Here is a 23,540-nt window from a genome sequence, read left to right on the forward strand (position 1 = left end):
CTATTTAATAGATATACATACATAGATATATACATACATACATATCAAACCACGGCAAAATCCCATTGGCCCAGAGCAAAAAAGAAACTATACTTGCTTCATATACCTCAGGCTTGTTGAATCAGACTGTTAATGTGTTGCTATTTTGATGTGTTTATAATCTTGATAATAACTCCTTTTAATTCTGAAAACAAAATGAGACGGCATCTGTGCTGGAGAGCAGTGACAAAACTGATAAATTAGAATTTTGGTTACTTATTTTTAGAGGAGAAAGACTAGGGGTGCACAGGATTTTTTTCCCCTATAAAACTTAAAACATGGGATTGAGCATATTAGGGAATATTCATACATTTTTTATGTTATTCAGTAATTGAAGTGTAAACATTAGATCTGAGTTTTAAAACTCAAATAGTGGACTTGTCCATAGGAATATAGTTATACCATTCGATAACTGGAAAGTGTGAATATGCTGTGCCTGTCAGCATCTATTCTGGGACATAGAGACGCAGGTCACTGGACTCTACAAGTCCTGATCTGTGAGGTGGGGATGAAGGGGGACCACCAGTGGGGGAAGGAGAAGGACCTTCAGTAGACCCCTCCCCTCAGCACCAGGAACCTCTGGGACCCCCTGCCTCACCCATCCTTTCTAATCCTGTAGCTTTATCATATCCATCTATCCTGCTTTTCTTCTTGTTCTGTTCATGTTAACCCATGTCACCTGTACTGAATAAAATATGGAAGCGCAGGATACAGGGTACAATTAAATGAAAGCCTCCCTGGAGAGGTGATGGCCATTGCCTTGGAGTACTCTATAATGACCACTCTTTTCATAGATGCCTAACTCCTGACGCAGAAGCGCGGCCGGATGTGGTGGAGGTCAGCTCCATGATCTCCGATGTCATGATGAAGTATCTAGACAGCTTGTCCTCCTCCCAGCTTGCTCTAGAGAAGAAGCTGGACCGGGAGAGAAGGCGTACCCAGAGATACTTTATGGAGGCCAACAGGAATGCAGTCACCTGTCATCATGAGCTGGCGATGTTATCTCACGTAAGTTGCTCCTTCTAGATAAGTGGGATACACCTAATACGCTGACTGACATTTCTAAATCAATTTTGCAATTCTCTTCATAATAACTTTTGGAAAGATATTAATAGCCCCATGTTTACAACAGAATTCATTATTATTCAGTAGAACATATACTGAAAATCTCAATTTGATTGTGATATAGTAATTTTCAGGTCTCTTTCTAAATTCAGTTTATTTCGAATCTTGGTTTTAATGACTATCATAGCCTAGAAATGATACTTCAAAAAGATAAGCAGATCTTTATGGAAGAAGTACAGTGTTGGTGGTGCCAAAGCCAGTATGCTCTGACTTCCTCTTCCAGGACCAGACTAGGTCCTTCTCAGGTCCTTTTGGAGTTTGGGATATTTACTCTGAAACTGCAGCAATAACAGATGTCCAGACATTTTCCGTAAGACCTGGGCGGGAGGGGAGGGAAGCACCTCTATTCTTTGGTTTCTGTGAGAGTGACCTCATTCTTACAAATCATTGAGCCCACCAAGCTCACACCCCAGTGGGGTGCAACTTCCAGATGAATTTTCATCTCTTTGACTTGGTCCTGAAGATTACTCACCCAGGCCTGTCATTTTAATTTATAAATATTGAAAGTATTATGGGTTATAATTCTAGCTTTGCTTGCTTTACTGTGTACAATTTCAAATGTATTTTTTTTCCTTTCTGCTCACATAAAAAATATAAACACATTGGTATACCTGAGAATTTTTCTTGCTTCCCATTAGTTACATATATGTGTGTGTGGATATATAGGAATACAGGAAAAATTTTATAAACTTTTTTACAGGGTTCAAACTTGTTTTCCAGAAAATCTGGACCTGCAATTTACATCTCCACCTCCTATGTGTTCATACTCCCATAATTCCATAGCCCAGCTGACAGTCTGATGATTTCTATTTTTATAATCTTTGACACTTTGCAGGTCTGACATAAATTCCAAAATTTTTAAAATATCATTTTATTTATTATTAATGATGACTATTAACAATGATCATCATCATTATGTTCTCTATATATAATACATGTATATATTTATTTATAATGATTACAGTGATTTTTTAAAAATGTTTTAAACTGCTTAATTTGCAGTTTTTATTTTGAAAAGTTTTTATTTATAACCTTTGAACATTTGACTAACATTTTGGGAATGGACCTTTGATCATGCACACATACAGGAATTAATTCTTCTTCTTTGATATTAGATGTTTGTGAGAGAAAATTGGTGCATTTTTGTTTATGTGCACTTAACACTTTCTCTTCTTATGTTCTAGTATCAGTGATTTTGTTAACAGAAAAAAACTTTAGTTTTATTTGATTAAATTAATTTTTCTCTTTTATTCTTTAAGTAATATTTATTTCCCTAATCATGGTTCTGAAAGATATTTCCTCCCATGCTGCTGTTTTTTAATGTTGTAGCTTTTTATATTTAGTATTTACAAATAGATTATGATATAATATCTGAATTTTTATCGATCTCTTTTAAGTTCCTGCCAAATGGAGAACCCCTCCCCAGTAGTTGATGCATTGGACACTGGGACACTACATATGGCTAATTGTTATTCTTCCTCAGTTTGTCTGTCATGCTGATAATCTTTCTTATCTTTTTAAAACAGTATCAAAGAGTTGTGATGATGATTATTATACGGTTCAAGGTCTACCAGTTCCTTTCATTTCTACTATTAAAATTGTTTTTAACTGACAGTCTAGACATTTTCTCCTAATAATTTTTTTTATTATTTTGTCTGCCTTTACTAGGTACCTCTATTATTATCATTTATGTGACGTTTATATTTTCATCATATTGATACTACTCAGCCATGGGCAGTAATTGTGCCTCCAGTTTTTTTGTCTTTCTTTATTACTGTAAAGAGTAGACCATTATTGTAATTATTTAAATCCTGAGGGCCTGGCTAAGTTAATTATCAGGTTTTTAAATATATTTTATAGTAATCCCGAATGAAAATTCTCTATTTCCTCCTGCTTGGCTTTGTCACTGTTTTATGGAAATGCTGATAATTTGGTTAACTTTATTTTGTTTTCAGTTTTCACTGATGTTATAAAGTTTCTTTTCTTTGTTTGCTAATGTGCTTTGCTAATATTTTTAGATTTTGCTGTCTGTAAATAAGAACTATTTTAATCTATTCTTTGTTGTTTTTATAGCTATAATTTTTCATTCCTGTCTTATTATAGTTAGAATTTCTAAAATATATGAAATAGTTCATGCTAACTGTTTATCCTTCGAAAATATTTTTTTATTTTAGTTATATCTTCACTATCTTTAGGAATTTTTATGGTAAAGATTTTTGTCAAAAGCTTTTTAAATTATTGATAAGATCATATCTTTTTAGTTTTTATGTTAATTATTTCTTATTATTGATTAATTGGACTAATCAAACTTAATTGTAATATTTGGGGAAGATATTTTTATTTGCTCTCTTTGCTAAAATTTTAATTAAAAATTTTTCCATCAATATTCATTATTGAGATTTGTCTATAGTTATAATTTTTGTTACTTTCTCACTGAATTTTGAGTGTCTTTTATTTTTCTTTTCAGTGTTCATTTCTTTTTTGTTTTAGGTTCATTAATTTGTTGATTTTTTAGTTCTTTTTTAAGTTGCATGCTCAGTTCATTAATCCCTTCTCTTTTTTTGTTACTATTTTATGTTTTCAGAGATATAATTTTTCCTCTGAGGACTGCTTTAGATGCATCCAAAAAGTTTTGGTATGTTGTCTCATTGTTATTCTTTTTTTCATAGTTACTCTTTCTATGATTATTCTTTGAACTCTACTTATTGTTTAAAATGGCATTAGTATTCATTTAACCCTATATCTTTAGTGTATTTCCTATATAAATTATTTTATAGTATAATGATCCGTAAAGGATAAGCTTAATGTTGCTACCTTCTTCATATTTGTTCATTATTTCTTAGTACTTTAGCAAAAATAAGTTTATATAAAGGTAACATTGATACTGAGACAATGTATATTTTTTAAATTCCAGATTATTTATTGAGCCTATCAAATTGAATTTTTCAGGCTTTTCAGTTTTGTGGTTTTCAAGTTGGATTTTTCTAACCTGGAGAGGAATATTAAGCTTTCCTACAATTATGTGATATCCATACCTTAATGGAATTTCATTAACTTTTTTTTACATCTTTAGATACTATGTTATTTGATGTGTATGAATGCTGTGTTTAGTTTCTAAGTGTTTCTTTTCTGTTGCAAATTGTTGAATTTTGTCTTAATAGTATTTTCTTTCATTTTAAGGGAGGAGTTAGTTTGCATTAAGGATTATAAGGGCTACATTTGCATTTTCCTCTACTTCATTCCTTTAAATTGATATCCACTTTCTTTTTTATTGTTTATTTTTTTAAAGATTTATTTCTTTATTTTTGAATTTTACAGTTTTTCCCCCTAATCTCACTTCCTCCCCCCATTACAGAAGGCATTCTGTTAATCTTTACATTGTTTCCATTCTATACATTGATCTAAATTGAATGTGTTGAGAAAGAAATCATATCCTTATGGGGAAAAAAGTAAATATAAGGGATATAGCAAAATTACATAAGATAACGGACTTTTTAAAAAATTAAAGGTAATAATCTTTGAACTTTGTTAAAACTCCACAATTCTTTCTTTGAATACAGATGGTATTCTCCATCTCAGGTACCCCAAAATTGCCCCTGATTGTTACACTGATGGAATGAGCCAAGTCCGTTAAGGTTGCTCATCACCCCCATGTTGCTGCTAGGGTGTACAGTGTTCTTCTAGTTCTGCTTATCTCGCTCAGCATCAATTCATGCAAATCCCTCCAAGCTTCCCTGAAGTCCCATCCCTCCTGGTTTCTCTAATAGATCAGTAGTGCTGCATAACTTATATATACCACACCAGCCATTCCCCAACTGATGGACATTAACTTGATTTCCAATTCTTTACCACCACAAACAGAGGTGCTATGAATATTATTGTACAAGTGATGGTTTTTACTCTTTTTCATGATCTCTTCAGGGTATAGACCCAGTAGTGGTGTTGCTGGATCAAAGGGTATGCATATTTTTGTTGCCTTTTGGGCATATTTCCAGATTGCTTTCCAGAAAGTTTAAATAAGTTCACAGCTCCACCAACAGTATATTAGTAGATTTCCCACATCCCTTCCAACATTGATCATTGTTCTTTCTGGTTATATTGGCAGTCTGAGAGGTTTGAGGTGGAACCACAGAGATGCCTCAGTTTGTGTTTCTCTAATAAGTAATGATTCAGAGCAATTTTTCATATGACTATGGATTGCTTTGATTTCCTCATTTGTAAATTGCCTATGCATATCCTTTGACCATCTGTCAATTGGGGAAAGGCTTTTTTTGTGTAAATTGATTCAGTTCTCTCTCTCATATATATATATATTTTATATATATATAATATATATATATAATTAAAACTCACCTGTAAAATGGCTTGCCTGATCTTATTGGAAATGCTTCTAGCTTATCCTCATTGCATATAATGCTTATTGATAGTTTCAGAGAGATACTGCTTATCATTCAAAGGAGCAATCAATTTATTCCTATGCTCTCTAGTGTTTTTAGTCGGAATGGGTGCTGGACTTTGTCAGGCTTTTTCAGCATCTATTGAGATGATCCTATGATTTCTGATAGGTTTGTTATTGATATAGTTAATTAAGCTAAGAGTTTTCGTAATATTGAACCAAATGCATTCCTGGGATAAATCCTACTTTGTCATAAAGTATTATCCTAATGATAACTTGATGTAATCGCTTTGCTAAGATTTTATTTAGGATCTTTGCATCTATATTCATCAGGGAAATGGTCTATAATTTTTCTTTCTATTTTGACTCTTCCTGGTTTAGGTATCAGCACCATATTGGTGTCATAGAAAGAGTTAGGCAGAGTTCCATCCTCACCTATTTTGCCAAAAGAGTTTATATAAAATTGGGACCAATTGTTCCTTAAATGTTTGATAGAATTCACTTGTGAATTTTACTTGTGAATCTGGCCCTGGAGATTTTTTTCTTTAGGAGTTCAATAATGGCTTGTTTTGTTTCTTTTTCTGAGATAGGGTGATTAACTATTTAATTTCCTCTGCATTTAATCTGGTCAATTTATATTTATGGAAATATTTATCCATTTCACTTAGATTATCAAATTTATTAGCATATGGTTGGGCAAAATAATATCTGTTGTTACTTTAAATTCCCCCTCACTGTTGGTGAGTTCACCTTTTTCATTTTTGATACTGGTAATTTGATTTTCTACTTTCTCTTTTTTAAATCAAATTAACCAGAGGGTTATCAATTTTATTGTTTTTTTCATAAAACTAACTCTTGTTTTTATTTATTAATTCAATGTTTTTCTTGTTTTCAATTTTTATTAATTTCTCCTTTAATTTCTAGAATTTCTAAATTGGTATTTAATTGGGTGTTTTTAATTTGTTCTTTCTCTAATTTTTTAGTTGCATGCTTAGTTCATTGATTTCCTCTTTCTCTAATTTATTCATGTAAGCATTTGAAGATATAGTTTATCTCCTGACAACTTACCTTGAGTGGATCCCATAAGTTTTGGTATGTTGTCTCATTATTGTCATCATCCAGGATGAAATCCTTAAATTCTTTCCATAATTTGTTGTTTGGTCCACTCAATATTTAAAATGAGGTTATATAGTTTCCAATTAGTTCTGGGTCTATATCTCCCTGGTCCAATATTGCATATGATTTTTATTGTATTATGATCTGAGAAAGATGTATTCACTATTTCTGCCTTTCTGCAATTTTAGGTTTTTATGCTCTAGTACATGGTCAATTTTTGTGTAAGTGCTATGCACTGCAGAAAAAAAGTATATTCCTTTCTATCCCCCATTCAGTTTCCTCCATATGTCTATCATCTCTAGGATTTCTAACAATCTATTTACCTCCTTAACTTCTTTCTTGTTTAATTTATGGTTAGATTTATCTAAATCTGAGAGCGGGAGTTGAGGTCTCCCACCAGTAGAGTTTTGCTATCTATATCTTCCTGTAGCTCTTTGAGCTTGTCCTCTAAGAATCTGGATGCTATTCCACTTGGTACATACATATTTTGTATTGAAATTGCTTCATTGTCTATGGTATCTTATAGGAGGATATAGTTTTCTTCCTTAACTCTTTTAACTCTTATCTATTTTTGCAGCTGCTTGGTCTGAGATAAGGCTTGCTACCCCTGCTTTTTTCACTTCAGCTGAAGCAAAAATATATATTTTGCTCCAAACTTTTAACTTTAATATATGTGTCTCTGTGTTTCAAATAAGTTTCTTGTAAGCAATGTATTATAGGATTCTGGTCTTTAATCCACTCTGCTATTCAGTTATGTTTTAAGGGAGAGTTCATCCCATTCACATTCAAAGTTACAATTGCTAACTCTTTATTGCCCTCCATGCTATTTTCCCTCCGTTTCTCTTTTTCGCCTTTTTTCTCTTTATCCATATTCCCCAGTATTTTGTTTCTGAGTACCACCACTTTCAGTGTGTTTTCCTCCTTGTATCCAATCCCCACTCCCCTTTCCCTTTGCCCCTTCTTCCTTCTGTTAGCTCCTCTTTTCCTCCCCCTCCCCCTTTCCCCTTTTAATGCTTGAAAAGTAAGGTAAGTTTCTCAACTTAACTGAGTGTGCATATGTTAACTTTAGACCTAAACTGATGAAAGATTCAGGCAGTTATCACCTCATCCCTTCTTCCCCTCTATTGCAATAAGTCTTTTGTAACTCTTTATGTAATGTGATTCAACCCATTCAATCATTTTATCAGTCACTGTTAAGTCATAAATGTCCATTATATATGGCTAGGTATATTCTTTCTAATAAAGGTACAATTCTGAAGAGTTATTAGTGTTTTTTCCCCAGGTGGGGATATAGCCAGTTTCATCTTATTGAATAGCAGTTTTTTCCTTTACTTTTTTTTAATGTTTTCATGTGTCCCATGAGCTTATTGCTTGATGTCCAATTTTTCTGTTTAGCTCTGGTCTTTGAATCAGGAAGAGTTGGAAATCTCTTATTTCATTAAATATCCATCTTTTCCCCTGTAAGAGAAGGCTCAGCTTTGCCAGGTAGTGGCTGCATTCCAAGCTCCCATCTGCTTTTTCAGTAGCTCATTCCAGGCCCTGTGATCCCTTAATGTTGATGTATCCAGGTCCTAAGTAATCCTTCCTGTGGCTCCTTGGTATTTAAATTGTTTCTTTCTGGCTGCTTGCAGAATTTTTTCCTTTATCTGATAGTTCTGGAATTTGGCCACAATATTTCTTGGTGTTTTCATTTTAGGATCTCTTTCTGGAAGGGATCAATGTATTCTTTCAATACTATTTTGCCCTCTGGTTCCATGATATCAGCGTAGTTTTTCAGTCACTAAATCCTGTGATATTAAGTCCAGGCTTTTTTCTCTTTAATGCTTTCAGGAAGACCAGTAATTCTTAGGTTGTCTCTCCTGGTTCTATTCTCAAGGTCAATTATTTTGCTGATAATCAATTTTACATTTTCTTCTATTATTTTTTTATTTTTTGGTTTTGTATAACAGATTCTTGTTGTTTTATGGAGCTGTTAGTTTCTACAGATTCCATTCTTTTTTTTTCAGAAAAGAATTTTCTTCATTTACCTTTTGCAACTCCTTTCCCAATTGGTCAATTCTACTTTTGAAGGAGTTTTCCATTTGCCCAAGTGTCGTCTTGAAAGAATTATTTTCTTTTTGAATTTTTCAATTGAGGATTTGGGAGAATTATTTTCTTTTAGTATTTGTCCACTTGTATTTTCTAAGGATTTGTTTTCTTGTTGCAAGATGTTAATATTCTCTTAAGTTTCTTTTCCCAATTTTTCCAATTGGATTTTTAAACTCCTTCCTGATTTCTTCTAGGAAGTCTTTCTGTGATGGAGACCAATTCATATTCTTCTCTGAGGTTCTAGATCTCTCTGGGTTAGTATGTGTGTGTTCAAAGTAATTCTTAATAATCCCCCCTTTCATTGGACTTTCTTCATTTTCCTGAGATATTTTGTTGGGGGAGGGGCTGGTTCACAGAGATTTGGTTTTGAGAACTCTAGGAGCTTTACTCACTGGGTTTAGTAACTCCAAGTGGGATAGTCAGTAGGAAATGCTAGAGGCTTTGCTCACTGGGCTTAGTAGCTCTAAGTAGGCTGGCCACTAGGGGACACTGGTTGCTTTCTCTGGAGCTTCTGTGGCCTTGATTTGAGGCCCTCTTCCTAGGCCTGGAGGGGGTGGGGGAAGCAGCAAGGTATGAATTATCCTTGAATAATGTGGGCCAGGCCCTGGGGCGAGACTGTTAATCTCCCTATTCAGGTGAGGGAGCTCTCTGCACACACCTGACCTGGGGAGGTGGGGCTGTGACTGTGTTTGTTATGCAAAGAGGGCTCCCTGAAAGCATGGCGCTCTGTCCAGCCACACTTGGCAACTCTCTGTGCTGGAACTCGCCTTCCAGCCCTGCTGGGGCTCCCCCAGCCTCAGCTCCCACTCAAAACCTCCCAGCATTGGTCTCAGGCTCCCACAGTCAAGGCCTTGGTGGCTAATCCTAGGTCAGTCCGGCTCTCCCCCACCTCCACTGGCTCTCCGCTCCCGGTTCACCCACAATCCCCAAAGACAGATATTTTGGTAGGGGTTCTTCTCCTAGCTTCTCTTTCTGGGTTTTTCCAATTGGGTTTCTGTTAAGAGGTTTGTTTCATATTATTTCTGAGGGGAAACCATGAGACCTTGGTGCAGTGCCTGGCTTCTCTCTACCATCTCAGCCAGAAGCATCCATTCTCTTAAGTAAGTTCTTGGTACTTTTTCTGTTTTGACACCAGTTTTCATCCAGAGGCTTTCTCTACATATATCACAGTTTTGTGCCTTCCCCCATGGTCCTTGATTTTATTTGTTATTTTGTTCTCCATCTCCTAATCCAGATAGTAGTAGAGTTTTGTGCCATCATCCTCATGGTTCTTTGCATTTTGAGGAATATTTATTTGGGGGAAGTGTTAACTGACTTCATCTTTCTCCTTATTTTTTTCAGTGGAGTCTTTTCTGAACTCTCCATAGGGACTCTGGATGACAAAGGCTTCGTTCTTTCTCCTAGCCCATTCATCTGTTATATCTGGAACAATTCTTGTGCCCTCCAGCTCTCCACATTTATGTACATTTATACACACACACACACACACACACACACACACACACAAACACACACACATTGAATTTTAGATTGTTTTCTTTTCGAGTGGTGTCCCACTGAGTCAAACTCTCAGAAGTACTAATTAAAGAAGGCAGCAGTGTCCATTGTAGCAGTCACCCTTTCTCCTGGATCATGTCATGCCCTAGCTAAAGGCAGGACCTGTGTTAGACTCACTATTTACCTTTCCCAAGGCCAGGTAAACAGACTCCTGGATCTAGGTCCCTGTCCACCCTAGGTGTTAGCTTTCCTGGGGCATTTTTCTGAAATGGTTTGCTGTTCTTTTCAGCTCAGACATTTCTCAGAAAGTAGTCTTCTGTATTTGCTCCCTCCAAACAAAATTTGGTATGAAACCCACATGACTTTTCCCCCCTTCCGCTTTGTATAATGCTCTTTTGTCATCTAGTCATAAGAACTCCCCCTAGGGTAAGAATTATTCCCACTTCTCCAACATCCCTTCCATCAACTGTGCTTTCTCTGCATTTTCTCAGTCCCCCACCCAGGTGGAAGGGGGATGAAAGAACCTAACTTAAGGGATGGCGACCTGGAACCCAAGTCAAGTAATCTCCACTCTTTCTAACTGACCTGATCCACTTTGCAGCAACTCTGCTATACTTAATCTATATGTGTTAATTCGATTATTTTCCCTTCTGCCCCCTATCAACTCCTTAAACTTCTTTGACTCTTCTCTTCTTTAGGTTCTTTAACCTCTGGTTGTTAGAATTTTAGATTTAGAGCAGGAAGAAGCCATGGAGATCATCTAATCTAACCTTTTTATTTTAAAAGTTTGACATTTGAGGCTAAAGAAGGTTAAGCACATGACCAAGGTCTCAGAGGTTGATGGTAGTTCATTTTCAAACCCAGATCCTCTGACTCCAAACCTAGCTTTGATTTACCCATTGTGCCAGATCTCTTTTGGTTCACTCTTTAGCTCTTTGTGGGCCAATATGACATTTTAAAAATAAAGTCTTGTCTAAGAGGGTTAGGTCCATACTTCAAAATCTTTGCTTATTAACTCCCTTTACTTCATCTTCCTCCCCAAGTTTTTGTTTGTTTTTGAGCTTGAATCTCCCTTTTTGCCCCTCAGTGGCCTGGACCATCTATTTCATTTCTGACCTGAGCCTGTTTGCCCTTCCTTAGATAATCTGGTGGTTTACCACTGCTGGGGGCTCATTGTATTGGGGGAAGACTTCATGGGGACACTTGATTACCTTCTTCCTACTGCATTTCAGAAATCCCAAGTTCAGGCAATCCCCACAGCCTCCCCAGCAACAAGAATTATAGGGGTGGGAGTCATCATAATTCAAATTTACCTGCCTTTTTATGTCTCTCTCAGTCGAAGAGTCTGTTTACTTCTGGTTTCTTTTGTAAGGTTAACTTAAAATGACTTTTTGCACTGATGTTTAAATTTAATTGTGTCATTCATATTATTATTATAGAGGTCCTTATTTTCTTTGCTTTTTATGACATAATTATAATCTAATGCCTTCTTTTATTTCTTATGAATGAGTTGCTCAGAATCAGTCAAATCAGTTTTTCCATGATAGATAAGGAATGCATTTTTAATGCCACATTCCTTGAGATTTCTTTCTATGAGTAATCTGCACATTATTTCAGCCAACTTATTGTTCTGTTTTTAATACTTCTAGACAAGTTTCTGGTATTCTTTCAAGTTTGGTAATTTGACTTTTCACTTCATTGTGTATATGTGATTTTTTCCTTTCTGAGAAACCTATATTTTTCAAAATAACCTCTAAATTTTGACTTCAAGATCAGTCATTTTGGGTCATATATAATGTATATGTTTTATGTTCCTGTTTCTTTTCCTTAAAATTTTTATTTGTGAGTTCCAAATATGCCTTTTTTAAAATATGTACATTTTGAAGAGTTTCTCCATTTTGTTTTTTTGAACTGTTGAATGTGGGGTAGCTAGGTGGTGCAGTGGATAGAGCACCGGAACTGGAGTCAGGAGGACCTGGGTTCAAATCCAGCCTCAGACACTTAATATTTGCCTAACTATGTAACCTTGGGCAAGTCACTCTTAACTCTATTGTCTTAAATAAGTTTGAAAAAGTTAAAAATAAAAAAAAACCCTGCTGAATGCCATTGTCTCCTAGTGTAATTTCACTCTTAATTTTCTTTTAGTTTTCCTGTTCCTTTGAACCACTTGGAGTTTCTTTATATTATTTCCTTATTGCTCCAGAGATCTTGTAAAATATTTAGTCTGTTTTTTTTTTTTGCAAGGCTGTGGGGTTAAGTGGCTTGTCCAAGTCCATACAGCTAGGTAATTATGAAGTGTCTGAGGCCAGATTTGAACTCAGGTACTCCTGACTCTAAGGCCGGTGCTCTATCCACTGTGCTACCTAACCACCCCTAGTCTGTTTTTAACCACAAGTGTTCAAAGTATTTCTTTTATGTCATGAGATTTATTCATTGCCTGCATCTTTTTTTTAACTATGCTTGCTTTTTCTTATCCTACAACTTTCAAAACCTTCTAGGACCCTACCCTTTTGATCATTTAGTATCAAGTGAGGTTTCCAGAATGACTTCTCCCCCAGCTACTATCGTTGTATTTCTGTTTTTTTTTTTTCCTGAGAAAGCCAGTAGAGTTGAGACTTCCAAGTCTTCTTGTGTTGAGGAGTGAGGGTATCTTGCTGTCTCTTGTCTTCTGGAAACTCCATGAGGAGCTGGCAGCAATTGGTCTTGGTTTTATAATTTCTTCTCCCCTCATAGTGGAACTGTGGCTCTGTATTGCCCAGTGGCCTCTCCTTAGGCGCAGATATTCACTGTAGGATTGAGAGAGCTTAGGGTTCTACCCAGCCCCTGGTCAGGGATATTTAGGGAGCCTTTTCAAAGGGTGGATGAGTGGGATAGAAGCTACCACAGCCAAAGCTCTTAATGAAAGCCTGTCTGGTCCACCAGGTGCATGATGTATCCTGAATGAAAAATAACTGTCCAGACAATTGAAATAATGTTATACAACTTCTTGTTAAGGATTACTTCTGGCTTGGAGATTCTTCATTTAACCAAGAGTTAGGAATCTAAGCCCTCTCTGCCACTGTGTTTTATGTTAGAATGTCAATGCTAACACCTACTCTTTTACAGGCTCTGGGAATAGACAGCCCCAGGTGGGTTACCTTAGTTCTTAAAAGAATGGTAGAAACCAGCCTTTATTAAACAACTGCCTTGGAACAGCCACTGTGCCAGTCACATAGAAATATTCTGTCCTTGGGTCCTCATAACATCTCTGGGATGTGTAGCTACTTTTATCACCTTCATTTTATAGACAATGAACCTGAGGCAGGTAGTGGGGAAGTGACTTGTCCATAGTCACACAGATGATGAGTGTCTGAGTCTGGATTTGAACCCGGGTCCTCTTGACTTGAGCCCTGGTTCTCTGTGTCCTATGGTGCTACCAACTGCCTCTTATAAAATATTCATTGCATAACCAATGTGGAACTGTGTTTAACAGGTTATAAATGTAGAGCCTCTATTAGTTTGCTTTCTGTTAGAGGGAGGGAAGGCTGGGAGGGAAGAAAATATAAAACTCAAAACTTTCAAAAAATGGTAAAAACTATCATTGAACGTAGTAAAACAAATAAAATTTTTTAAAAAAATATAAAATCCCTAGTTGTGTTTGAAGCTCAACATTCATGAATGAATGAATGAATGAATGAATGAATATTCCCAATAGTTGTTTCTTTGGGCAAACTTTTGGATTTTTCTGGTCTATTTGTTTCTTAAAGTTGTTCTTTTATCATTCAGTTAATATGTGCTTCATAATTGCTAAAGGTTTGCCCATAATTCTCTGATTAAAAATAGGAAAGGGCGGCTAGGTGGCGCAGTAGATAGAGCACTGGCCCTGGAGTCAGGAGTACCTGAGTTCAAATCTGGCCTCAGACACTTAATAATTACCTAGCTGTGTGGCCTTGGGCAAGCTACTTAACCCCATTGCCTTGCAAAAAAACCCCTAAAAAATAGGAAAAATACTAATGAAATCAGGTATAAAATAGCGCATTACAAGAGGCGTAAGATTGTATAAATAATTTTTATTGTCTTTTTGGTTGATTATAATTTCCTGCTACACTATGCAAGCACAAGTTGGGAATGGTATGATGAGTAAAACCTATTAGAAAAACTCTGACATCAGTTAGAATTTTGTCATTTTTTTTAAACTCATTCTTGGTATAGTCACTGTGCAGATATCTGGAAAACAACCCTGTGTTTGCTTCTTGGTGTTAAAATTAGCTTGGTATTTGAATATCTTCTACTGATCAGATGATAGAGGTGTGAATGTGGAAAAGGACATGACTTGAGTCCCATGCCAACTGCTTTCCTGTTACACCATTAGATCCGTTGTCTTTGCTTCTCAGAGCCTTATTTTAATCAAATTTTAGATAAAGGAGTTAGACTGGATTCTCTCTCTGTAAGTTCCTTTTGAAATCTAATAGTGATGCTATGAATGCATTTGTAGAAAATTAAATTTCTTTGTTTCCACTGGATTCCAAGTGAACATTCAGGTTTTCTGATTCTTTGGTCGTCACTGGACTGGGAGTCGGTCTAAAACTGTCTTCTTTTGTGTCTTGCTCAGTAAGTGTATACGGCAAATTGGCCAGACTGTTGTTAGGATAGTTATTTCTCTTGATCACTTCTTTTTTCTCATTTTTTTCAGTCTGCTTTTCCCCAAGTAAAATAGATGATTCAGTTTGAGAAAATTTGATACACTACTGAACAAAAGCAAATAAATCTGATTGATAGGATAGCCTAGTAATGGTGGTGGTGGTGATGATGATGATGATGAAGATGGTGGTGGTGATGAGAATTAAGAAGCTTATTGAGGTGGTGGTAGTGATGATGAAAACAAGAATATGATGATGATGGTAGTGTTGATGATGAAGAAGATGGTTGTGGTGGTGTTGGTGATGAGAAAAATGATAATGATGATGATAGTGGTGATGCTGTAATGATAGTGATGGCAATGATGAATATGGTGATGGCTATGATAATGAAGATGATTGTGGTGATAATAAATACAGTGATGGTGGTGATGGTGAAAACAAAGATGATGATGATGATGTAACGGTGATGATGAAACTCCTTTAGAAGCAAGAAAGATCAAAGATCCATTTTAGATACTAATTTAGCAGGAGGGCAAACTTTTAAAAGTTATGGAACATGGTAGTTTTGACATTTGATGTGTACTTTTTATTTAAATTGTCATCCTCAGCATCTCAATGATATTCGTGTTCATGAATTTCTTTTATTTGCTGACAGTTCAGTAATATGTACCAATCTTTCCAAGCAGTTCTAATTGCAATGGTATCATGATGAAAATGACACCATAATTAGATAGTGGTATAAAATTTAATAGTTTTCACTATAAATAGCCATTTTTAGGATTTTTGATAATTCTAATCTTATGAAAAATACTCTGGAATAAAACTGCAATAAAGATCCTGCTTTTCTTTTGTTTTTTTTGAGCTTTAGTCTTTAGCTAATTCTAAATTTCAAAGCCCCCAAATGTCCTTTCTAGCTTTTCTAATCTAACTTAAAGAATATTGGCCTCTCTGCCAAGAAAGGAAGATGCCTGCAGACACCAGGGATTCTGTAGGAGTCGTGGTAATGTCCAAACAACTCAAAAAAGGAAATGCTTAAAATCATCCCCACTGCTGCCAAGGTGATGGATATCCTGGGTCCAGGGCATCCAGAGGACCTACATAGTCCTGTGACATCTTCCTCCTAGGTTGGAAAGACTGGTGGGGTTGACCTCTTGTAGAAAGCCTTTGCCTCTCCCTGACACTATCTCCCAGTCTTGATTTGGGTATGAACAGGAGACAAGGGACTTGGGTGAGTGCCCCTTTCCTTTGGAGCCATTAACCTTGCTTGGGGGTTCTGTGATTGCCTAAACCTTTCCTCTCCTCCCTGAACATCAGTCAATCTTCTGGCATCTAGATTGTGTCACTGAGGGACCATTTGTCTATTTGAAAGCCACAGTCATGATCCTTCACCAGTTAACATTTTCTCTGTGCTGTCACCCATTCAAACCCTGGAATGTGGTTGTCATTATTCAAATATCTTTCTCTTTGAAATGGATCCCTGCCAAACACCTGGCATCCCCACATATCTGTGCCCACAAGGACCTGGGCCTTGGCCCAACCGGCAGAAGAACATGGGAATGGGAGATGACTCCATATAGAAACCTGTCTCTCCTAGTAGTGAATTTCCTACTGGGAAGCACATGCAGAGAAGAGCAGACATTGTCATGGAAACCTATTACTGGATTTTTCCTCTATCAAGCTAATGGCCTGGACGGTGTTTCTTTGTAACTGTGCTACTTTTATAAAAATGGGTCTTTTCTGCTTGCTGCCAGTTGCAGCTAATTTAGATAATGCCACCGTACTGCTGTTAGGAGCTGCTCAACTAGAAATGTAGCATGCTGAATCTGAGCTCAACGTCAGGAAACCTCGCTCGATGCTTGGCTGGCATCCTCTGACGGTGGCATGATGGCCTTGTCTCATCTCTGTGATAGAGGTGCCACATGGGTGGCCCTCCATTTCTGGAAGGCACAGGTGGTCCAACCAGTCTGGCTGAGCCTTTCTTCTACCCTCTGGGGCTCCTCCTTCAATGTTCAAGAGCCCCTTACTTCACTTCCAGAGAGTCAGCCCTCATACATATTGTGTCCTACCTGATTCTTGGCCTTTGTTGGCTAATCTGTGATGTTCAAGGTACCATTCTTTGCAAAGACCTCACATTCCCTCTGATCTTTAGGAGGAGAAGAAGAAGAGAAATAGATTCCCTAATCTCTCTAGCTCCATAACAGCACCTTCCTATATTAGGTTCACATTCCTTTTGTTCACATACCATATTTTATACCCATGTCACCCACAGGGGAGATTTTAAACCCAAAACAGTGACTTCTCAGGCAGCCCTAGTAGATTTTGTCTAATTAAATTTGACCCACTATCCTAAACAATTTCTGTCTAAACTTTTGAAATGATGTCCTAAGAAAGATGGTGGAATCTCCTTCTTGACAATCTTAACAATATCTGGAATCATTTAGAGACAGCGATGGAGGTAGGGCATTGACTCAAGAACCCTGGAGATCTAGGTCTAGAGATAGCTGACTTCCAGAAGGAATGGTGCAATTAGCAGGGTTTAAGGCAATCCTTTTCTGACTCTCCGCTTTCTCATTCGTCAAGTAAGGGAGGACTTAGCATGGTGTCTGCGGACACATGTCAACAGGGGAGGGTTGTCCATGGACATGAACAGGGAAAAGAATTTTCAGTATAATTAGTTTAATTTGTAAAGTTCTATGTATTTTATTTTATTTATTCTATGTTATCTAAAAAAGTTTATTCTTGGGGCAGCTAGGTGATTCAGGAGGACTGGAGTTCAAATGTGACCTCAGACACTTTAATTACCTAGCTCTGTGATCTTGGGCAAGTTACTTGAATCCACTTACCTTGCGAAAAACAAAACAAAACAAAAGATTATTCTTGAGAAGGTGTTCATCCATGACAGAAAAGTGGTTAATAATTCCTGGACTAGATAAACTTAATAGTTCTTGTTCTAAATTATATGATTCTGTAAAAGGGAGAGCATGTGTTTTATTAAAGAAAAAGTAGTTTATCAGCCCTAAAATCACAGATTGTTTTGTTTACCCAGATAAATATCTTTTAAGGGAACTGATAAGACATTCATGACAATAGCATATAACACAGAAAAATATATATTAAGTGGTCACTGGCTTTTCGGAAAATCTCCAATCTTACTGCAATATAAAATGTCACCACAGGAGACAACTGGAGCAAGCTTGGTGGTACAGTACATTCAATATTGAATGGGAAGCCAGGAAATTCTGAGTTTGAATCTTGCTTTAGTCACTTACTGGCTATGTGATGCTAGGCAAGCCACTCAGCCTCAGTTTCCCCATCTGTAAAGTGGGATAATTATAGCAGTTACCCCACTGTTATTGTGAACCTTAAATGGGATAATATATGTAAAGCATTTTTTTTCAAAACATTAAAGCATGATATAAATGCTGTAATACAAGTCATCTTGTAGTAAATAGAGATCCAGACTTAAATCCAGGAAAACCTATCTTTGAGTCCTGGATCTGACACAGACTAGATGTGGGATCCTAGGCACAGCTCTGCACTTTGAGCAATTCTCCAAGTATTTGGATTGCGGAGAGTGTGCTAACCTCTATTGGTAGGGGGCTTTCCTTACCTTTATGGGCATGAGGTTATATATCTTTTCCCTGTTTATCATTTATATATGTATTTTAAAATGTACTTTTCAGTGACTTTATTTTAAACTAAACTTATCACAATTATGGACATTTGAAATAAAACCTAGTGGTCGGCCACTTTTCTCAAGTAAACTGGAGCATGAAGCATGACAGGTGAAGGTGGCCATTCATCATAAGAGACGAGGAAGTGAGACAATTGGTTAAAATGTTTCTCTTTACTTATACCTCCCTCCCTCTCTCTGTCTCTTTGTCTCTCTCTCTCTCTCTCTCTCTCTCTCTCTCTCTCTCTCTCTCTCTCTCTCTCCCCCTCCCTCCCTCCCTCCTTGCTGTTTTTTGGCCTTTTGCCCCTCCACTCTTTCTGCCTCTTCTGGAATCCTGGAAGTGTCTTAGCTATCAGACTCTTGCATGACTATTTTCATATCACCTCAGTGATGATTCTCAGAGTCACTGCAAAGCAAGACTTGTAAACATGAGTCCGATGAGACAAGTGGGGAAAGAATTAAGTGACCCTTTGTTCTAAACAAGGAATGCCTTGTCTCCTTAGCTTGTCTACTGGGCTTCCTCTAGAAGACTTCAACCTTGTTCAGAGCCATTCTTTATGTTCTTATTTGTTTGTGCAGTTTTAAGAAACAGCCATGTGCAGTTTCTAGTGCTTACATCTTAGAGAAAAAGAAAAGATTTAGAGCCAGATGATGGTGGATCTTCAATGCCATTGACTAGGGCATTGGTTCTTTTTTTTGATAATTGAAATTTTATTGATTGCACTGAGAGAACTCTTGAAAGATATTATGTAGAGAAATGGAACTATCATAGAAGCATATTGGGTCATTATTGGAGCAACATTATTGAGAATAGGTTGCAATCAGGATGAGCTGGTGCTATAAAATTAGTGTAGATGAGACCAGGAGGAGGAGACCCCCAAACTATGTTGGGGATGATAAAAAGGAAAAACCTCCATCATTAGAGATATTATAAAAGTCTATAGTTGAAACTGCCTGGAATTGTGGGGGGGGTGGTCATGACAGGTGGGGGGAATGACTCCAGTTTGAAGAAGGAAGGCAATGAGTTCAATTTTAGATATATTCATTTTGTGATATCTAAGTAATAGCCAGGAGTCAGTTGGAAATACTGGCCTGGAACTATGGGTGAGCTCTCAATGTCGCTACAGGAGCTGTCTACAAAGAGGTATTTAACTGAAGCTGATGGAGGAGATGGCTGGGATTCATGATGAATATAGAGTTAGCCTTCTTATGTAAAAAGCTTGAAGGGGCCTTCCCCTCCCTAGAGATTTCCAAACAAAAGTTGGATGACCATTTGTTAACTATGTCATTGAAGGGGTTTTGATTAAGGCATGGATAACTTCAGTCATTCTGGGATTTTTAGATGTGATCACCAAGAGAGAAAAAAGAAGTTCTTAGACAAACCTTGGGGGCATGCCCATGTATGAGTAAATCAAGGACATGATCCAAAAGGAAATTGTAGTCGTCCTTCTTAGGAACCCAGCTGATCTTTGCCTCTCCTTTCTGCCATAGCACACTATCACTTTTGAGAGAACTTTAAAAGTGGTAGGAAGTCAGATTACAAAATTTACAAGAAACAAGAGGGTGGTACCAAAAGGGGGGCAGTGAGCCACCACTCCTAGGAGTTCACTAATTTAGGGGAAAAATAGAACAGTAGTTGGAGAGCAATTAGGCAGCCTCTATTGGGAAGATTTTGACATGACTGCAGGCTGGATGTAGAATGTGGGCAGGGGCCGGAATAGTAGGGAAAGAGATTTTATCAATACTGACTTGAGAGAAGTGAATGGTTGAGCAAAGTTAAGGATAAGGCAGAAGGAAATAGGATCAAGGGTATCTTTAGATGGAAGGGTTAGTTTTTAGCAAGGAATGAGATTTATCTCTTCTAAAACTGGAGGAAAGGAAATGGGTAAGTAAATTAAGGAAATTAAAAGATTGAAGGGGGTGGGCATTGAAAGAATTCACATTGGATGACCTTCATTTTCTCATTAAAGCAGTTTAGAGGAAGTTGGGGTTTGGAGAAGGGAGTAACAGCATTTGTGCTAAGTGTGAAAGAGGTCAAAGGGAAGGTAGCAGAGAGTAAGGGTTTATATGCTTCAGCATTGTGCTAAGTACTTGTTTTTTTCTTTACACATTTTATCTCATTTGAGCCTCACAGTAGCCTTGGGAAGAAGGTACTATTATTATCACCATTTTAGAGATAGGTTTAGTGGCCTGCCCAGGGTCACAGCTAGTAAGTATCTGAAGTTGGATTTGAACTGAGTCTTTCTGACTGAAGGCTCACTAGTTGCAAACAAATTATTTCCTTGCCACAGTGAATGCCTAGTCTTGATTAAATATATGGTAGATCCAGTTCGCTCCATTGCAGACTTCCAGGGATAGATGGTGAAGAAAACAGCCGCTGAGGGATGTGGGCAAGGAAGAGATGTTAAGGAGAAGTTTGGAGAGCTAAGGGAGCCTAGAGGGGGGAAGGATGGAACCGGCTTTGAGTTGGTGCAAGCTGAGAATGCTTTTAGAAATGATTTTTGTCCCACATTCTCCCTTGGGAGAGTGCTCATTAAAGAAACCCATCAGCTTGTATTTTGCTTTTCAGGAGAACTTTGAGAAGGCCAGCTTGAGCAGCAGCAGCAGCGGTGGAGCCAGCTTGAAAAGTGAGTTTTCTGAAAGTGCTGACCTCCCCCTGGAGAGCTTTCAGGCACCCTGTGGGAAAGATGAAGACCGAACCTGTGATGAAATCTTGTCAGATGACCACTTCAACTTGGAGAACATTGAGAAAGGTGAGGGCATCCTCAGCAATGCAGCTGTCAGTTCTCTGGCTTTCTCTTCCACAATTTACTCTTATCTCCTCTCGTTGTACAGACATATATTCAGAATTAGATGACGAACTCGACATCTCAGACAACTCCAGCAACTCAAGCTCAAGCCCCTTGAAAGAGTCAACCTTTGGTAAGCCTCTCAGCCATTCCATCATTTCCAACGGCAAATTCTGACCTGATGAATTCCCTTCCCTTTGCCCCTTTCCCTGGGGCAAAGGGAAGGGAACAAACACATATTGAGCTATTATATGCTGGGCAAGGTCGTGTTTGACAAAGAAAGTTTCATTTGATCCTCATAACCATTCTATAAGGTCGGTGCTAGTCTTATCCCGTTTGACATTTGAGGAGATAGAGACAGATAGAAATTCAGTGACTTGCTCAGGGGCCCAGAACTGGTAGGTGATTGAGGTTGGTTCTGAACCTGTGTCTTCATGACTTGGGGCCCAGCCATCTGCCCACTGTGCCACTCTGCTGCCTTGGGACAAGAAGAATGGCAAAATAGATCTCTTTTGTCCAGTGTTCCAGTCATCACATTATCATTGTGTTGCCCCAGCTTAAAGTGGGATTTTGACTATTTCCACCAGTAAATACAGGAACTGTCATGGAAACATTAAGTAATCTTACTATCCATCCTGGATCAGGAGCTAGCCTAATTTTGATCACAACAATTATTAGCTTGGGTCATTGTTTTCTAGTGAATTTTACTGTTAATATATATTGCCCTTATAGAGGACTGAGTCAATGAGTAAATCAAGGACATGATCCAAAAGGAAATTGTAATTGTCTTTCTTAGGAACCCAGCTGATCTTTGCCTCTCCTTTCTGCCATTTGCTGTTCCTAACTGCATTATTCCAGTAGCCCAAAAGGTGATCTGTATGTCCATAAACTTGCACAACTGATTCTGGAAGTTTTCATGTATCCATTGAAGCTCCATTTGGAGCCACACTTTTGTAATATGTGATGAATTATTTGCAGAGCTCATCTCCCCACTAGGCATGATGGGTTCTTCACTTCATCTAAATAGAATTTAATAGTAAAACTGCCAGGATGTATCAATCCCCTGAGCCCTATTGGGCTTGGCCAATGTGCACGCACCTACACTGCTGGGTAGAGTTTCCAAAGTCCGTTCACAGATAGGTCATTGAAGCCCTTCCTGTCCCAAGACACCAAATCAGGAAGAAGCTAGTGGAAAAATAAAGTCTTTTCAAATGTGCACAAGCTTCGATTCAAAGCATGATATACACCATTTGATACAAAACTATTGCTTACAGCATTGGTGACCAACTCAAGTAGAAATAGACATCATGTAGATTTAGAAATCACATATTAAGATTATCTAAATTCTACTGTATTTTAATTAATTTTGTTAAATATTTCCAATTTCATTTTAATCTGCTTGGGCTGCATATGATACCTCTGCTTAATAGTATTGAGTGCTTCAAATGGAAATATTTGCAAAGGAATTGGATACAACGAATTAATTTTGTCTACTGTTGCTAAGCAGGAAGCATTGTAAGACAGTCATTCTAAGCTCTGTGTGCTTAGCTCATTCTCAACCTGGATTTTAAAATGATTATCTTATGTGGAATGATGCTGCCTTTTTATGCCCATCCCCATGTCACTTCACTGTCAAATAAATTTAGTTTATTTTCTTTTGTCTGTTCTTTTTGATTTTCTTTTTTGTGCTTCTCCTTTTTCTTTAGCTTCAATTATTTTTTATTTTTTTTCCTTTGTTTACTCTCTGCTCCTTTGTTATATTTTGGTACAATGCTTAAAAGATTTAAGTAAGATTATCTTTTAGTCAGGGGAACCTGAGCTTGAATCTTATCTCTGACAGTTATTAGTTGTGCAACCATGGGCAAAAAGAAATTAACCATAATGGGGCCTTCCCATCTGTAAATCTTGCATAATAATACTCGAACTACTCTCCTCATGAACTATAGTGAGCAAAGTACTTTATATCTTTAGAACTCCCCAAAGAGGTATTCTATTGCAAAACCAATGTGTTAAAAATTTACTTTAAAATGCTAGTAAATGATTTTGTTCTTATGTCCTATTTTCCCTGCTTTTATTTTATGCTTTTAAAAATCTTTCCAGTATTTTAAATTGATCACATAACAGAAATTCTGGAAAATAGAAATCTAATTCTATTCAAATATGAAGCATCTTTTTATAGAAGAAAATGTAATTTCTAT

The 23,540-nt window shown here is 37.2% G+C and overlaps 1 protein-coding gene across 6 annotated transcripts in view; it reads left to right on the top strand.

The window, feature by feature from the left end:
- NEK10 (NIMA related kinase 10) overlaps window positions 1–23,540 on the top strand; it is a 215,938-nt gene that overhangs the window by 149,107 nt on the left and 43,291 nt on the right. For 4 of the 6 annotated variants that reach the window (XM_074195662.1, XM_074195667.1, XM_074195664.1 and 1 more), the window contains exons 26-29: window positions 834–1,047; window positions 3,749–3,799; window positions 21,123–21,306; window positions 21,389–21,475. In XM_074195662.1, the coding sequence (XP_074051763.1) occupies window positions 834–1,047; window positions 3,749–3,799; window positions 21,123–21,306; window positions 21,389–21,475 (536 nt within the window). The remainder of the gene's footprint in view (window positions 1–833; window positions 1,048–3,748; window positions 3,800–21,122; window positions 21,307–21,388; window positions 21,476–23,540) is intronic. The other 2 variants (XM_074195665.1, XM_074195668.1) reach the window with 1 other exon arrangement.

This window comes from Macrotis lagotis, chromosome 7, assembly GCF_037893015.1.
Source record: "Macrotis lagotis isolate mMagLag1 chromosome 7, bilby.v1.9.chrom.fasta, whole genome shotgun sequence".
Lineage (NCBI taxonomy): Eukaryota > Metazoa > Chordata > Mammalia > Peramelemorphia > Peramelidae > Macrotis > Macrotis lagotis.